General features: G+C 39.8%; 1 protein-coding gene across 2 annotated transcripts in view; it reads right to left on the bottom strand.

Moving 5' to 3' along the window:
* Positions 1-1,359: 1,359 nt before the first annotated feature.
* The window catches only part of AMPH (amphiphysin), a 185,228-nt gene continuing 168,293 nt past the window's right edge, over positions 1,360-18,294 (bottom strand). The window contains exons 18-22 of one of the 2 annotated variants that reach the window (XM_054020662.1): positions 15,599-15,658; positions 11,180-11,317; positions 8,729-8,995; positions 6,949-7,050; positions 1,360-2,523 (exon numbers count right to left, since the gene is read on the bottom strand). In XM_054020662.1, the coding sequence (XP_053876637.1) occupies positions 2,416-2,523; positions 6,949-7,050; positions 8,729-8,995; positions 11,180-11,317; positions 15,599-15,658 (675 nt within the window). In that variant the 3' untranslated portion in view covers positions 1,360-2,415. The remainder of the gene's footprint in view (positions 2,524-6,948; positions 7,051-8,728; positions 8,996-11,179; positions 11,318-15,598; positions 15,659-18,294) is intronic. The other variant, XM_054020663.1, reaches the window with a different exon arrangement.

The following is an 18,294-nucleotide window of genomic DNA, read 5'->3' as shown; positions in this document are numbered from 1 at the left end:
GTCTCTGGCAGGGCTAATCTGAAATTAGACTTGCCAGAGGCTGGCACGCTTCAGGCAGGCACCTGAAACCTTCCTCTGCATCTGTAACTCTGGCTGCCTGCAGCCCATGTACTGCAGTGATTTAGAAGGAGTGGAAAAGGCTCTGTTCCAGCAGGAGGAGTTCCCGCATGACATATCAGCCACACTTGGCAGTAACCTGCAGCACATAATCCATATCTAGATACTAGAGTGTCATCATTAGTGGGTCTTACTATTTCTGGTATCCTGTTGACTTATGAACTGCCATTTTTCTTTTAAAAAGGGAGGCAAAATTGCAAGATGAAGAAAATAGTCACATAGTATTTATATGGGGCAAAAGTATCCATGATGGCTGTTCACTCTGGATCAGACCTTTCCCGTTTTAATATCTATGTGCTTTGTGTAAATTCTTGTGTAGGCTGCATACCAGATACCAATGGCATTGAAGTATATGGCATGGGATATAGTCTCAGATGCACTTAGCACCTCCAAGGCACAAAGTGCAATCAGCATTGGTTAAATTAAGACATTCAACTGATCACTGTGCCGTCCTGCCTCTTTTATCTCCTCTACTGTTCTGAAGAAAACGGGGCCTGGAGTCCTCAGTCTCCTTGTTGTCAGGAGATGAGGACAACTGTGGTTCCAGGAAAGAGGTGAGGATGCTCACTTTAATGCAGAGTTGTTGTTTTTTTTACTGTTTTACAGAAAATTAATGAAGTGTAGATGTCAAACACCATTTAAAGCAATGTGGGGCATGAGGACATCAAATCTGTGACATACACCAGCAACACTTGGTCTCATTGACCACCTCAGACTTGTGGAAGCAGAATTTGGGGTCTACTGCACCAGAGCAAAACTGATGAACAGTTTTGGTTCCCAAATGAGATCCCTTATTCTGGATCACTCAAAGCCAAGGACTTCTAGGCCTGTGGGAGCTACAAGATCAAGCGTCCTAGCAAGTCCATTAATGGATGTGGAACCAGATGTCAAGAAAGGGAACCTGAGGAACATCCTATATGTTCTTCAAGATACACAGCCCCACAAACAATGCAGTTCATGAAAGATTTGGATTCCAAGTAAAGAAACTAGACAAAGGTGCAGAACAGAAAATGTCAACTGCAGTTCTGCATTAACCAAATCCCAGGTAAGCGCCTTCATTCGTGGTCAGAAACTAATTGGTGGTTAGAGCTCTAAGACAAATTAATTCTGTTTGGAGAACAAGTCTGAGATAGTTTGTGCTAGAACTCATACATATGGGTATCTGTTGTGCTGAATATCTTTGCGGGGGCGGGGAGGAATTATGTTAGGATTATATTCATCCAATTTAACCAAACTTCAAAAACACTCTCAAAAACAACTTCTTTTGGATCAAAGGTTTATTTTGAATGACACAACACTGAAAAACATAATAGTTTACAGATGATTTCTTGATACAGGATACATTATATACCTTATTTTAAAAGGATCTGTGAAGGTGTGCTGCATAAATACATATAGTGAAAATATATTGTTTGTTTTTGTCCTTCTTAGATATTTTTTGTTTTCATAATTCAGCCAATTAAAGTATAGATTAGCATTATAACCACTCTATCCACACAATCTCAAACTATTACAGCTAGAAATAGAGGAGACTGAGCCATGCCTTCCAATGTTTTAGCAGCTTTGAATGTGATAGTTATAATCGTTCATCTCAGAATGAAAATTTCACATTACAAACACAGATACTGTATAATGTTTTGGCAATGGAGCAGCTAGCTTTGTTTTGGAACAAAGCTATTTACTGTAATGCCAGACCTTGTAAGAGCAATGCATCTATTAATGATACTACAGAGTCAAAGAACTACAATGGAGGGTAACATGTTAATGCCTATGTATCTGTATGCACTTATATACACACAAGCATATATGTGTATATATGTTCAAAAAAACATTGAAAAACTTTGCAGCAGTTCATTTTTTTAAACACGTAACTTAATAATTTGACCTCATTACTAAAGGATTACTAATAAAATCTTCTGTAGTGCAGCAAGTCAATACAATACACTTAGTGCAGAGAAGTTAAGGTTCTCGTAGTGAGGAGGCTAATTTTAGATTTCATGGGAAAGGATCAAATACAGGATCACCATAGCTCCGACAACGCACAAACAAACCTGTTGCCACATACGTGTGAACGAATAGGGACATTTCTCTTAATACATTTTTTTCATATACTGCTTCAGACGATGCTAACTTAACTGTTTGCATTCATGCTCATTTGATATGTTTCACCAAGCTTTGTCTGGCACCAGTCTGTAAACCATTAGCAGTTTAACTACAAAAGTGGGTTCCTGTGTTTCAAAGAGATTTAAAAACCTACTGACTGAGCTTCTTATAACACTGTTATGCCTGAGCTGAGAACTACTCCAAGGGCTTTGTGAAGTTCTCTGGGAAAAGTCCCTTATAGGTTACTGCATCTCTGTACTGCAGCCAATCCGATTCTTTAATGCCTGTCAGCCAGCCAGCCTCCTGCAAGGTAAAAGGGAGAGTTTATAGGCAGACAGCATTTTATAGGTGCAAAATTGGAGGATGTGTTGAGGTCCTTTTAAAATTCATAGTGTTTAATATTAGGGGTGTGTGGGGGCGGGGGGACCTTTTAACCCCAACAAGCTAGAGAAAATACATGTTTTTCCTTTCCAATCACCCTAAATTCTCCTCTTTTTATGCAGGATAGTTCACTGTGGTTCCTATAGTGGAAGTTGGTGGTGGCAACAGTTCCTGGCTCTTCCACTATTAAAGTACTCTAAGATCCCCAAACCACGTACCCATTACTTGAAACTTTTCCAAATATCCAGGCTGAGGCAGGCACCTGGCACTGAAAACTTCACACCAAATTATTACAGTTTGGCAATTAACTAATTGAAAGCAGGGTCTTACAGGGGCCAGTGTTGGGGAAACTTAACTTTCCGTGGTGCTAAGCCACTCTGCTTATAATAAAATTAATTCAATGTCTTTCAAAATATATCCTCTGCTCTCAGCTCCAAATCTTTTTGGCTAGGTCAATGCTGCAGCTGGGACAATGCTGAACCTCCCAGCCTGGGTAGACATCATACTTTAGCTATGCTCCAGCTAGCATGTTAAATAGCACTGTGGATGTTGCAGCTCCAGTGGAGACTTGGCCTAGCCCCCTGAGCTGCAGTGTCCACACTGTCAGCTAACATGAAGCAGTTCAATTGACCATGAAGAGGTCCATGAAATACAGTATATTGAACCGCTCCTATAACTTAGGGCAGCAGAGATTGCTAAGCAAATAGAGGGGAGACGTTGAGACCTGTCCCAGCATCCATGAAAGAGACAAAAATAGATGGGGTGGAGGGGAAAAAAGAGATAGTGGGCCAAATTTTCAGTGTCTTCAACTACCATATAACTTTGCAACTACACTGTTGTTGTTTCACATGTTAGACTATAGCGGCGAGACCCACACAGACGACATAGAATTGCAGTGCCTAACTTTAGGCATCCTTCTGCCGAGTGGAATCCACAGCCCCTAGTTAGGCACCCAGGCTTCCTATACAGTGAAGGAGGAGAGCCTGACCCCTAGGAATGGGATTCACAAACACCAGCATGCTGACGTCCCCAAGCCAGCCAGTAGGAAATGCCAAGGAGGGGTGTGTGGCCTAAGCCCTACCCCAGCAAGGGAGTAAGGGCTAGTCTACACTGGACTCACTACAGCAGCGAAGCTCTGCATGCTTTCACAAAATAAAAAAAGAGAGAGAAGAGGTGGTCTCTTATAGCCATAGCTCAGTGGTGGGAGACCTACGGTCAAATCCCCATTGTGCCTGATTTGGAGTAGGAACTTGAACACAGGTCTCCCACCTCCTAGGAGAGTGCCTTCACCCTGGGTTAGGGGATATTCTGGGGTGGTGGTCTCTCTGTCTCTACTGTTCCACTTTGTATAAATAAATATTCATTGGGCCAGAGAGTGACTCAACCACTGGCTTTAGGTGGGAGATGTGGCTTCAAGTGCCTGCTCCACCTCAGATAGGGACAGGTGAGATCTGAACATGACTCTTCCCTTATTGTGTGGGACTACTCTAACCACCGGGCTATAGGCTATAAGAGGACAATATCCTCCTACTGCGTTTTGTATGGGGCCCAATCCAATAGACATGCACTCCGGCAGTCTCTGAGCAAGTCCACCAAATCAGGCCCTTCAGGCGAAATTGTGGCCGGGGGGATTAGGCAGTGGGTGTCAGGTGGTTGTGCACACAACCAGAAATGTAGGCACGTAGGGGACTTCAACTGACAGAAACCTAAATGCCTACAAGGTTAGCGGGCAGCTAAGTGGAGTTTTTTGAGCTCTAACATCTGGACGTTAAGGTTTAGGGCTAGATCCACAAAGGGATTGAGGTGCCTTATCTGCATATGCAAGTGTCTGTATCCTGGCCATTTAATTTTAATCATTTTTGCCTACAAGTGACTGTACTTGCAAAATGGTGGGCACACTTAACTGAATCCAGAATAGTGTAGGTCCCAAATTAGGGGCTGTTTTTAAGAATATGATCCAGACAGTCACAAAATAACGAGATATGGTGGAAACTCCTGATATTGCATTGGGATTATTTTCTCAGGTTGTACATGTAGAGGTTGAATGCTTTTGAGAAAACTTCAACACAACACAAAATTACATCAAATTGTGATTATTCAATGGCTTTCTGAAGCTTCTAGTCAGGGGTGAAATGGCTTTCTAATTTAATCAGGATTGAGTACCATTGAAGCAGGTAAGAATGACAACATTTTAGACTGGCAGTGAAATAAACCAGGGTAAATTTAACTGAGAAAATATCTTTCAAGCATGTGGCATGATTGAGACAGAAGGAGCAGTAGTAAATGACAGCTTCCTGATCATAGAAGGAGGCAGATTCTGCTAGGAACAGGTGCTGACTAGAACTTATCTTAATCAATTCAACTCAAGTATATTAGAAAAAGTGGAGTCACCAGGATCAAACAAGCACAAAGTGTTCTTGTTTGATATGATCTGAAACTATGAATCGATACTACCAAATATACAAGAAATATGGCTTTAGACAGGCCACTTTCGAAGGAGGAAAAGTGAACAGCTGAGATAAAAAAAGAAAAAACTCCATCTTTTTTGTCCTTCACTAGTGTGGTATTATATTAAGTTTAACAATGATGATAAACATGAAGGGTATATGTGCACTGAATAATAATAGATGCTAACTGAATTCAGAAACATGAATATATTTTCTCCATCAATACACACAATTTACTCCAATTAATGCTAATGGGATTTACATGCAAACAAGAAGAGAATAATATACCTTTATAGATTAGCCCAGAAAAGACCAAGCTTATATTTAATACTCCAAGAAAAAAGAGCTAAGGAACATGACCCAGAGCCTCAGAAGTATTTCAGTGCCTAACTTCTATTGACTTCAATGGAAGCTAAGGGCCTAAGTATCTTTGAGCCTGATTCTGTCATCCTCACATTTAGTACCTTACTCTGTGAATAATGCCATTGAAGTAAATGGGACTGCACATGGAATAAGGTACTACTCAACTTGAATCAGGATAGCAGAATCTAGCTTTATAAGAAGAACATAGGGTCATGCTGAAAAAGCATCCAGTACAGTATACTAGAAATGTAAAACAGATAACTTATCCTGCTCGTATATTATAGCAAGAGATCAGTTGATAACATTAGCACTTCTTAAAAGGAGTATTAGGAGGACCCAATTTTGCAAACGTGCTGTCAGGAATAGTGCTTAGCATTCTGAATAGTCCCATAGAAGACAATAGGATTATTTAGGGTGGTAAGGAATATTCCCAGCACTACTTACTTGCAGGATCAGGCCTCAAAATGACAGAAATAGAGGCACGTTCTTCATATCGTCCCCTACTAATGGGGAACTACCCAACAATAAGAAGCTTGGTAAAATAGGTGCAGTACCTTCCTTGAACCCTTTGAAAAGGTAAAATCATTTCTCCACTGCCTATGGAAGAAGCGGGGGTAGATCTATGTTTCAAGCAAAGCTAAAGAAAGCTTTTTGTTCAAATCAAATTGTGATTGGAGCAATGATCTCATTCGGCCTTATCCTTTGGGAGTCTTTCTATTGACTTCAATGGGCATTAGATGAAGCCAGAGTTTAGAGTATAAAATTATGTCTTCTATTTAAAAAACATTTATTGTACTATTGCAAATGTGTAACATTTAAATTAAATTAAAACATCTTTGCATGTTCCAACAAAATTAAAGCTCTGTTGCCAATTTTTTATCAAGAACATGAACACTTTTCGGGGGGGCCTGGTCCTCCACAGCCTATACCAGTGGAGGTTTGACTGCCAGGTCTTTTGCCTGGGTAGGAAACTGCAGGATTAGTAGAAGTTGATATTTCCAGAACCAATACTGTAGGAGATTTAGACTTCCAGAGGGAAGAGTTAAAACTACAGAGTTACTACACATAAATTGTTGTAAGGTTACACAATTTGTGAGCATAATGCTCTATGGCCTAATTTGTATAGATCTGATCTGTTCAAATCTATATGTATAAGCTCCAGACACTAGACTACCAATTTTGCTGCAATGTTAAAACAAGATTTATAGTGACCTAATGCACTATTTGTATGCATCTACTATGTGTAAATGAGAGAGAGAGAGAAGTAAAACCATGATTTAAAGCAGCCAAATTAAATCTAGAAAAATGTTGGTCCATAATGAAGGTTAAATCATACCATCAATACGTCTACTGCATTTCCAGGTTATAATCAACATTGCCTTTTACTCTTAGATGAAAATGAAGTAAAGACAGTTTTAGTCTTCGTATGTTCTAACAGTGACATTTTAAATGACTGCATTTGTTAACAACTCTAGACTGTTAGAAATATCTCCAGGAAAAGAAAAATAGCAAAAGAAATGGTTCCTCGGTTGTTTACCTGGTCATCTGTGGCCTCAGAAGGGATTACTAGTACAGTATCTCCTCGTTTTAAGTTAAGTTCGTCAGTATTAGCGGCCTCAAAATCATGTAGCGCTTCAACCTGAAGAAAAAAAATAAAAAACATGAGGATGTCATCTAGGGAAAGTACTAAGAAAAATTAAGTAGAAACAAATTATCTCTTTCGCGACTCACATTTAACAATGTGCACCTGTACTGTGCTTTCAAACTCTCAAACACACTGCCATGGCATTGCCTCTCTTTCAACTGATATCATTGCACATACACTCCATTTTTTTTGTTTGATATGTCTGTTAATTCCATGTTTTTCTATTCTCTTCCATGAAGAAATTCACATATTAAATATGAATGTATTCACTCATTCCTTCAATGACAGGTGGGTCCCCTCAGCTCACAGGAATCTGGAGGATCGGTGATGCTGCAACATCCCATAAGTACTGCTGCTTGGGCAAATCCTGCTGTCCTTATTCATAGAATGGCATCATTGGAGGCTTTCCCGAGGAAGGGTGAAAGGATTTGGCCACCCTATCTTAGGCAAACTGAGTAGGGACTTAGAGTGATGCTAATGCCCTAGTGATATCTGTGGTTCTGGGCTTTTGATCTTATTCCTGAAGCAATCCTCCCTGTAAATAATAGTGAGGAAAATGGTATAATTCCAGTGGTCAGTTAAAGGTGTGGGTAATGGGAATCCTGCTGTGTGGACTGGAAAGCACTCTTGTTTGCTGGTAAATTAGGGCTATGATATTTCTCACTTCAACTAGTAATTATTGACAAGATAATCTGTTTGCAGAACTAAACTGTTTCTTTAACTAAATAATTCCATCTCCATAAGTAGATGCCCTATTCTAGTTTCCTTGATGGCAACTAATCCCATGGCATCACTGCAGCAAAGCCAGGAATGGTAATGTGCATTCTCACTTAACTCACGAGAGTTTGGTGAAAAATAGAGGAACACTGTCAGTGTGTCTTAAATCACAGTCACATGACATCTCACTCTAACCTGTTATTTTTGAAGTTTGCAAAGAACATTTGTGCATGAGAACAGAAAAAAATAATCCAAAATAATTGGGCATAACCATGGCTTGCTATGGGACTTGTTAGACTGAACTATCCAAATTATAATACAGAGCACATGAACTTCATTCATCTTCGCTCAGCTTATCTACTAGTCAATCATTTTGAAATAAGAAATATCAGGTACCTGGGAACCAAGAAACACAAAGGTTCTTGGCAGGCAACAAACACTTAAGGCAGAATTTCTCAGACCTGCCCACTGAAATATAATGCTTTTCAACATGATCACGTTAAAAGCTACTCTAATAATATGTGGAATCTTGGTTGCATTGAAGTCAATTGCAAAAGTTTCATTGACTTCAATGGGGCCCATGATTGCACTGGTAGATTTTCAGGCCAGAAAGGAACACTTTGATAATCTAGTCTAACCTGCTGCATAATGCAGGCCATAGAAATTCTCCCAACATATTACAATATTTTCACTGCTCTGATTAGATTAGTGTACTTGCACATTTGACTGAACACCATAATTCTACAGGATCATGTTGCACATAAAGAACAGTACAAGTAAAGATTTATTTCCCCCTTTATGTAGAAAAAACAAAGGAAAAACAGCTTGACATTTTTGCTATTTAACTACATAGCTGTCAGCCTAAATAAACTGTGCCCCTGGATATACTTACTTACACTTGATGCTAGGTTTAAAGGAATGTTTAAAATAAGAATGACTAAATACTCAAGTAGACCTTAAAGAGAAAGCCAGGTGGCATTCCATGGGCTGCATCATCCGCTGACACAGGCGGTTCTTCAGAGGATGTAGTTTGGATTTCTTCAATGGTTTTCTGCTCACTTACAACCTGGGAAGGTTCACTGGCATCACTTTCAATGCCCTGAGTGCCAACGTCTTCCACAACATCTTCGGATTCATTCACTATGACTTCATGCTCCTCTCCCTCCCCTTCGTTGTTTGATGCTGGCTCTATTACTAGTGAAGGGATGCTGCTGACTTTCTCCTGGAAAAAAAAAATCAGAAAAAGAGAGAAATGTTATGAGCGTGATTAATTAGCCTTGTTAGCACTGACCCCCTACTTGGTAAGGCAACTCCCATCTTTTCATGTGCTGTATATTTATACCTGCCTACTCTATTTTTCACTCCATGCATCTGATGAAGTGGGTTATAGCCCACGAAAGCTTATGCCCAAATAAATTGGTTAGTCTCTAAGGTGCAACAAGGACTCCTCGTTTTTATTTCTAAAAAGTATGAAACAAAACTTTTATTTATTTGCTTTTCTGTTTATGAGAGAAAATACGGATGTATTTTCCTCTCGTGCACAGCTGATCTTCTCACTGACAAGAGCTATGCTAGTGCATCCAGGGGATAATATCCTCCCAGTTTGTGACTGCCGGTCTCCATTCCTCCCCATGTCAATTCTCTATCTTACTCCCCATGGATTATAACTGTCACCATAGCAGATGATAAAACACTCTGCACTTTATTCTGTTTTCACTTAGGCCCCTGTCCAACTTCCAGTGAAATTAATGGGAGTACTTCCACTAACTTCAAAGTGCTTTGGATCAGGCCATAACACTGCCGTAAATCAGAAGTAACTCCACTTACGTCAGTGAAGTAACACTAGTGTAAATTTTGTGGGAGATCAAAATCAGGCACACTATATTCACTTGCAATAGTTTAAACACCAATTCAAGTTTTCCCTGATTTACACCAGCATAAACGACAGAAGAGACCACGTGAAGCTCATTACAATCATGTTAATATAAGAGCCCTATTCAGATAGGATTTTAGGCAGCTGTCTGGGGTGTGCAACCCGCTAAAGACCACATTGGCCAGCTATTCACCTGGCCAACATATCAATTCAGCCTGGTGCTCAAGGGAAATACCTCTCCCCCAATTCTGTAGCATTGTTCATTAATATATATATATATATATATATATATATATATGTGTGTGTGTGTGTGTGTGTGTGTGTGTGTGTGTGTGTGTGTGTGTGTGTGTGTGTGTGTGTGTGAGAGAGAGAGAGAGAGAGAGAGAGAGAGTGTGAGAGAGGTTATGTAAATGAGTTTCCCAAATCTCAATCTGTACCTCTTCTCCCAACCCCCCATGGGGAAGCAGGTAGAACAGAGGATGACCAGGTCTATCAATTGTTTATTTTATATAGTCTGGGTTAAACATACCCCTGAACCCTACAGAAAGAGAGAGTTTGTATTGATGGGTCAGGGACTGTTCTGATTATTATTAATTATTTGTACTGTGGTAGGACCTAGGGGCCTCAACTTCATTGTGTGAGGCATTGCATAAGCACATAACAAAAAGCAATCCACAACCTGAAGAGCTTGAGACAACAGGAGCGTGATTGAAACAAACAGATGTGAAGAGCCTAAGGTAATTGTGACATGGAAGTCCTTGATCCCTAGAGTGCCAGAGTACCACTTGGGGTCTTTTCTTTGGTCTCCAGTTGCTGAAAAGCTGGAAGCCAGCCTGACCACACACTAGAATATCCTTGCAATTTATTTCTTCTAGAGTTGCATGGGATTCAAGGCCTAACTTTCACAGGTGCCAGGAGGGCGTAGAGGGAGATTTTCAGAGGCACAAAGAGCAGTTTGGTACCCAACTCCCAATGGGAATAAGTGGGAGTTAGGCCTTTGCTACCCTGTGTGCCTCTGAAAATCTCCCCCGTTGAGCACTCACCACTCCAATTGACTAATTACATGTGCTCAGCATCTCTGAACACCAGTGCACTTGATCTTATTTATCATTGGGGGAAAAAAGAGCAGTTAGATAAAAACACATCTGAAGAGTCTCAAAGCTCTGTTTAACAAGCCACTGCTCTCCAGATGTATAGCTAATGGAATGAAATAGCTTATGCTTATCTTTAGGATTAATTGAGCCTGTTATAAACCCCAGAACACATCTGAGAAGTATCTATCAATTGTAAAGTCATCAGAAATGATTTTTGGCACACTGGGCCAGATTCTCAGCTGGTATAAACTGGCATAGCTCCATAGTCAGTGGTGCTACTTCATACCAGTGTCACTTAAAGCAGAATGGGGGCCAATATGGACAGATAAGTCATCGCTTTCCCGAGAAAGGGTGTTGTGGTAACTCAGGCCAGGAGACATGAACAGTCCAATATTTTCTCTTGTGTAGTGCTTCAGAAAGCATCCCGACAACATCTTACCTGAGCCACCACTGCTTCCTTCTCTTCTATTTTAGGTTTGTCACCTTCATCAGCTGTTTCAGCTGCAGCAGCACCTTCACTGGCTTCAGTTACAACAGCATTTTCAACTGCACCTGCATCTTCAGTTATAGCTACCATCTACAGCCAACAGAAAATGGAAACCGTTCAGCCACATCCATCATTCTGGACAACAGCTATTCACCAACTGTACCCAGGCCACTTTAAAGAGCTCCAGGCTTTGATTGATAGATAGCTAGATAGATATAAACTGGCATCAATTTGCTTATTTAGATCCATTAGACAATGCAGTGGGCTTTATTATGATCCCACACTGGTTTTATACCAAGGTAATGCCACTGATTTCAATGGAGTGTCTCTGTATTTACATCAAAGTAAATACAAAGAGACTCATGCTGTTAGATGCTATTCTGTACCTTATGATTAAAGATGGGAAAAACCTGTTACGATGCTTCCTTGGTATACTTAGTGGCATTGACAAAAGTTACTTCTTCAGGGAGGGTTTCCTAAGGCATTAACTAAAATAAAAATGGATTAAAGGCATACGGCTGCATATTGGGATGGCTCCTTACTGGGCACAGATATAAAACACACACTACAATACAACAAAAAAAAAAGTTTTAGAGCAGAGTTTGAGGGCTCATTTGCCTTAAAGCTGCATTGCTGGAGGATTTGCCTCTAGGAGAGAGGAGAATGGGTTTACACTGCGCTTTACACATGGGTTTGGCTGGAGAAGGGCCACTTTCAACAGGGTTGCGGCTCTATAGGAACCCAGCAGTGAAAACTCTCCATGGAACATAATGAATGGATGCCCGGCCACATCCCCTTCCCAGCTAGTGTCATCTGCTTTGGGGGCTCGGCAAATAGAAAACTCATATGCCACATCCAAGCAGCTTCATTATGGTATTTCTGTTTATCATGCCATAGTGAAATTGGGGGTAAAAATGATTCACTTTCCCCTCCACCACTGCATCTAACAAGTTGCATTTAGCAGAATTGGCTTTGGTGGCTAAGAGTCTGATAATCCTTGTTGCCTCAGATCAAATATCTGCTTCATGGATAAGGTTGATCACATCCAATCACATCCATCATTGCTGGACATTACCAGTCTCATTAAGAGTTAATGATGGCAAGGACCGGTGTAAACAAATTTTTCCAATTTTCTTTACAGAAGATAAGAAAAGCTAAAATATATTGTGTGAATTTATAGAGAGACTTTAATTTTAATTGCATTTGACACAGAATCAAGTATACATGGCTTTAACGGGCAGCCAGATCAAATTATACCAGCAAACATCCTGGGACTTGTGAGTAAAGACATCAGGTCAGGCCTTCCTTGTACTACCAATTTCAGCAGTCTTGCTTCAATAAGAGATTTAAATAAACAATAGCTGTAAAAACCCAGAGAGAAGCTAATGGAGGAGAGATGTGGGAGGCAGTGCATATTAGATTGATTTTATACACTATGCTTCTACAAAATTCTACAGAAATTGATCCTGCTATCTGATGTGATCGGAATCAACACTTCTTTTCTCTTTATTGGATTTGTGCAGTCCATTTTCCATGAAGGAAGCGTGTTCTAATTTTACAAATATCAGTCCTAAAATACAGTACACTGAAACAGTCAGACTCTGACAGCCCTTTGTCATAAGTCACCATATGTACAGCATGCATCAAAATGAAATGATAATTCATTCCTGTGACAGACTATAACAAGAAAAGAAAGAAAATCATAAATATGGGTTTTTGTCGATATTACCAGGGTAAGTGGCAAAAATGAAACCATTTCTCTCTATCATATCTCAAAATCTTGGATTAGCCCCATGGCTATTTAGGATGAAATCCTACCTCCATTTAAGTCAATGGCAAAATTCCTATTTACTTCACTGGGACCATGATTTCACCCTAGATAGCAGTGGTGAATAATACAGGTATTTGTAAATCTACATATGCTACCTGATTTCATATTGTAAACAAACCCTCCTGCATACAAAAGAAGTGTAAGTAAGAGGAGAAACACGGCCCAAGGTATTTACTGCTGGGGGAAGTCTATGAGTTAATAAGATCTAGTCCATAATGTTTGACTTGAATAGTGCATGCCAGTTTTCACTAACTTAAGATTGGCCTCAATAGCTGGATTTAAAAAGGGACTGGATAATTTTTATGATAGTTAATTATATTTGTAGCTAAGCAAGCTAATATAATGCTATGGGGAACTAAAGCTCATGCTTTAGGAAATAAATCCATTGCCTGCAGAGGTCTGGATGGATTTCCCAGGTACTGCACAACTGGCTAAACAAATAATGGTGAAAGTGTGTGGGTCTCTCTCTCAAGCATCACATACCACCTTCTGCTGAAGGCAGGATACAAGACTCAATGGATAGAGTTTCGCAGCTGTTATGAACTGAACAAATATTGCCCATTTAAATATGAGATTTGATGCATATGTGTGAGGGGTGAATGTGCCATGCAAGAGAGGTTGAGTTTACATATACACTATATTAGAGAGCTTGATGAACAGTTACATTTTGAAGACATTAGTCAGCTTGCACTTTGTGGACAGTAAGGGATTTCTTGAATACAAGATACTGGAACAGACATATCAAGAGTGACAAGCCAATGCTCTAGAAGAAAGATGGTGTTGTATTTGTTATTATTTCAACCCTCAGTTTTAAAGAAGTAGGGCTTGATTGACCACTATATTACTCCAGTGTCATGCCTGTGTAACTCCACTGATTTCAATGCAGCTATGCTGGTGTAAATTTGGAATAATGCAGTGGTGAATCGGGCCTATACATTTCTGTTTAAATGGGAAAAAAAATCAGCATTACACTTCAGGGCTTGATTCTCCATTCACGCCAATGTAAAGCAGTAGCAACTCTAGTGAAGTCAATGAACCAAATTCTACCCTCAGTTACCCTGGCATAAATTTGGAGTAACTTTACTGATGGTAGTAGATTTACTTCACATTTACACCAGCATAACTGAGAGCAGAATTTGGCCCATTGGAGTTACAATAATCTAAAACCAGAATGAGTAGTGAATTGGTCTATGATATTTTAGCAAATACTTACATACCAGAGTTCAGAAACTTATAAAAAGAGAGGTAGTTAGCATCTTGCAGGATTGGACCCAATTGAGTAGTTACCGGAGTTTACAGTTTCCTCATTTTTCAACCCTTTTTCCTATTTCTGAATTTAATTTCCAGTCACTAGTGCTGAAATCCTCATGTTACTCTCACCATAATTTAAAATGCATTGTCAAGGTTGCATTTTAGTAAACAAGGATCCAGAATAAATAGTATATGTTCTCTCACACATATGAGAGCATAACCTAAAACAAACAAACAGTCGATCAGAGGGTACCTGATCTTAAAGAGAAATTCAATATTTCATTAAGCTTTTTATTTAGTTGTTTTTAACCATATCTAATAAAATGCCCAATTTGTGCTTTAGAAAATAAAATTGTAAGATAATTATATTCTAACTTCTGTTTCAGTTTAGGGCTTAGCATGCTAGAAAAATGGAATGATGAATGAAAGCAATTTTTTAAAAAAAAGACACTATTAGGAGCCCAGACAAACAAATCCACAGGAAGTGTTAATGCCATTCAAACTCCATGGCAGCATATTTTCTGTTCATTCTGAATGGCAATAGAAACAACATTATATCTCCTTCTACCACATAACCACATTCTTACCTGTCCTAAAATATTTATGATACAGTGAAACCCCGCTATAACACGATGATTGGGGTCCAAAAAATTCGATTGCGATAAATGCGGGGTCACGGTATAGTGGGGTTACGAAAATTTTACCATTTAAAGCCGGTCAGTTTCAAGCCGGTCAATTTCTCTTGGGCGGAGAGCAGGGGAGATGTGCAAGGGGCAGAGGAAGAGTGAGGAGCAGCTGGGGAGGAGAATGGCTCTTCCCACCAAAAGGAGAAGCAAGGGTAGAGGGGAAGAGGCAGTGGGGAAGGCACGTTCCTTTCTTTGTTTTTCTTCGGCGGCGGTCCAGCCAGTTTTTTTTTTGTGCTTTGGCGGCACTCCGGCAGCTTTTTTGTTTGTTTGTTTGTTTTGTGCTTCGGCGTTTTTTGTTTGTTTGTTTTGTGCTTCGGTGGCACGCCAGCCGGTGCTTTTTTTTTTTTTTTTTTTGACGCGCTTGGGGCGGCGGGAGCCACCTTATGATCGCGTTATAGCCCAATTCGCGTTATCAGAGGGCGTGTTATAGTGGGGTTTCCTGGTAGTATACCACTGCAACAGAATAGGTCTCAGCTGAATTGACAGATGTTCTAGCTAGCACATATTCATAACATGGAAACAAAAAACCAACACACACAACTTTGTGACACTTTTCTTGAGATATTAAAGAACATATGCCCTCCTACGGCTGTTCATATTTACCTCACTCTCTTCCTCAGCAATCCCAGTTGTCTCCTTTTCACCTGCTGTGACAGTCTCCTGCTAAAAAGGAAATATGGTCAGCACATTAATTTAGAGTTTTTGGCAACAGAAAAGTATGCATTAATAAAATTTAATGGAAGCAGGGCATATACTGGATGCAACAAAATGAATAGCTGAAGCTTAATGGCATAATATATGGAAGCTTATTCAGATATTGTCTGGCAAAACAAACCATTCTTATTACAACACAGTATCAGAGCAACAAGTCAGCGTGGTCTTAGAACTAAGAAAATTAATCCTTTCCTCCCTCTTCATCACCATTATCATGCTGGGAATTTGAAGAGCTCCATTATTATTTTTTTATGGTTATTCTCACGGTAATGTTAGCTTTGAAAATGTTTTGATAAGTACCTTCCCCAGAGTACTGCTGACCTTCTGGATTACAGCAATCTCAAACTTTTCCTATAGCTGGCTACAACTGTCTTCGTCCCCCCGTCCCTGTAACCCAACAACATTTAATTCGTATTTTCCTCTTGGGATTTCTCAAAAATGAGAGACTCTTTTTGATGCTCATTGGACAGTGATTCATTTAACTGAACTGTGCAGAAAGAGATGTTGTTGCACAGAACGTATTGTTTTTCCCAATTAACCAACAAGGGCTGGTCTACACTACAAAGTTAGGTTGGCTTAACTACATTGCTTAGGGCTGTGAAAAATTTCACGCCATGTGAAACATAGTTAAGCCTCTCAGAAGAATCTCTTCCATTGCTGTAGTAACTGTCCACACCACAGCGGCGCATCTGTAGCCATGCTGCTATAGTGTTTCTAGTGTAGACATACCCACAACCTACTTTAAGGTCTGATTCAATGCGGCTCAAACACATGCCTAAAGTTAAAAGTTAAGAATGTGATCAAGTGCTTTGCTGAATAGGGGCCTCAGATCTTTTCACAAGGTACTCAGATGTGTTAGGTTTTAACTGAGTTAAAAAAATGACTATGATGTAACTGGCTCCCCATACCTGGTATTTTCTTCAGTGTAGATAGGATTTAACACTAAGGCCCTCTAGACAGGAGGAGTAAAACTGTACTAACTGCAAGACCTGTTGGAAAACAGATGACAAGTACATTTCTTCCAGAACTTTTCTGGACAACCATTTCCTAGCTGTTTTCCAGTTCTATTGTAGCATGCACAGTTTTAACACCAAGGTAGACACAGCTGTGGACAGGGATTATTTAAAGACAGGCTATATAATCTACCTTCTTTGCAAAATTTTAGCATGCTTTCTGAATGTGGGGGTAACCCAGTCTGCAACAGTATTGTGTATGAACACAAAGCATGTTACAGTCATGTTTGGCTACAGTATAGCCGAAAATAGTTTACACATAATAATGTAGACAGAGTCTCAATTAGCAACCTTCACAAGCCTGTAATTGTCACTCCAGAATTGCACAAACTTCATTGGAAATGGTTGTATTTTTTTCCTAACAAAAGGATGCTGTGTTATTTCTGAACTTCATATCAATCATGTTTTTAATCTAATCTTCTAGTATTGCCTGCAGTCACATCATAAGCCCTAAACATGTCCAGATGCCAGGGCAAGTCAATTGCTATCAGCTGTGTTACTATGGAAACCTCTCACAGCTTTATCCTGTTAAAATTACAGTGTTATATAACCTTTTTTTTATTATTATTAATTCTCCTTTGAAGCTACCAAAGCTGACTTGTTCAATTTTTGTATCTATTTACACTGCAAACTTAAGTGAGAATTTAGATGCATGAATATATGAACAAAGACTGATCATAAAATGATAATTTCTTATAAGAAGTAAACACACACACACGCACCAAATGCAATTTTCTGCTGAGTCGACTTATAAAAATGGTCTCTCTCAAACTGGCACTTTTGCTGATTAGTACCCTGGCTTTTTGTATGCTTACTGGGAAACTTCTAAATGTATGCCATAACATACATTTCTAGGTCAACTTACCTTCAGAGGTGCCAACCCTAAACACCACTGTGCACTTATCTAGAGATGTGAGTATGTCAGACCTGACCCATTTCTTTATAAAAAAAACAAACAACACAAAAAAACATACTGCACTATTATATAGTCATAATCCCAAACGGCACAGTTCACAATAATTATTGCATTAGTGTAGAATACTCTAGCATTTTTATAATGAAGTGTTCACAGAGCTTGCCTTATTTCACAACTCTTACTATTCAGCTGAAAGTTTGTGGCCTAGTGGGAGGAAGGAGGTGTTTAAGAGAGAATGTGTTGGTGAGAACCCATTGTGATGGGTTAGATCACAGAACCCCCCTTGGGAGCTGCCACCTGATGTGCCAAGACTACTTCTACCCCTGCCTTCCCTGCCAGCTCGGGGCCCCAGCACCCTGTCTTGCTGAGCCAGACTCTCCCGTCCGCTCCAACAAAGACCCAGGATCTGAATTACTTGCCCCAAAGCTGCAGGTTTACCTGAAAGCGGCTAACAGAAGTGTTCTTGTCTTTAACACTCAGATGCCCAACTCCCAATGGGGTCTAAACCCAAATAAATCCGTTTTACTCTGTATAAAGCTTATGCAGGGTAAACTCATAAATTGTTCGCCCTCTTTAACACTGATAGAGAGATATGCATGGCTGTTTGCTCCCCCAGGTATTAATACATACTCTGGGTCAATTTATAAGTAAAAAGT

This window comes from Malaclemys terrapin, chromosome 2, assembly GCF_027887155.1.
Source record: "Malaclemys terrapin pileata isolate rMalTer1 chromosome 2, rMalTer1.hap1, whole genome shotgun sequence".
NCBI classification, from domain to species: Eukaryota; Metazoa; Chordata; order Testudines; family Emydidae; genus Malaclemys; species Malaclemys terrapin.
The sequence above is the reverse complement of the archived record's forward strand: the minus strand, read 5'-3'. Positions and strand labels throughout refer to the sequence as shown.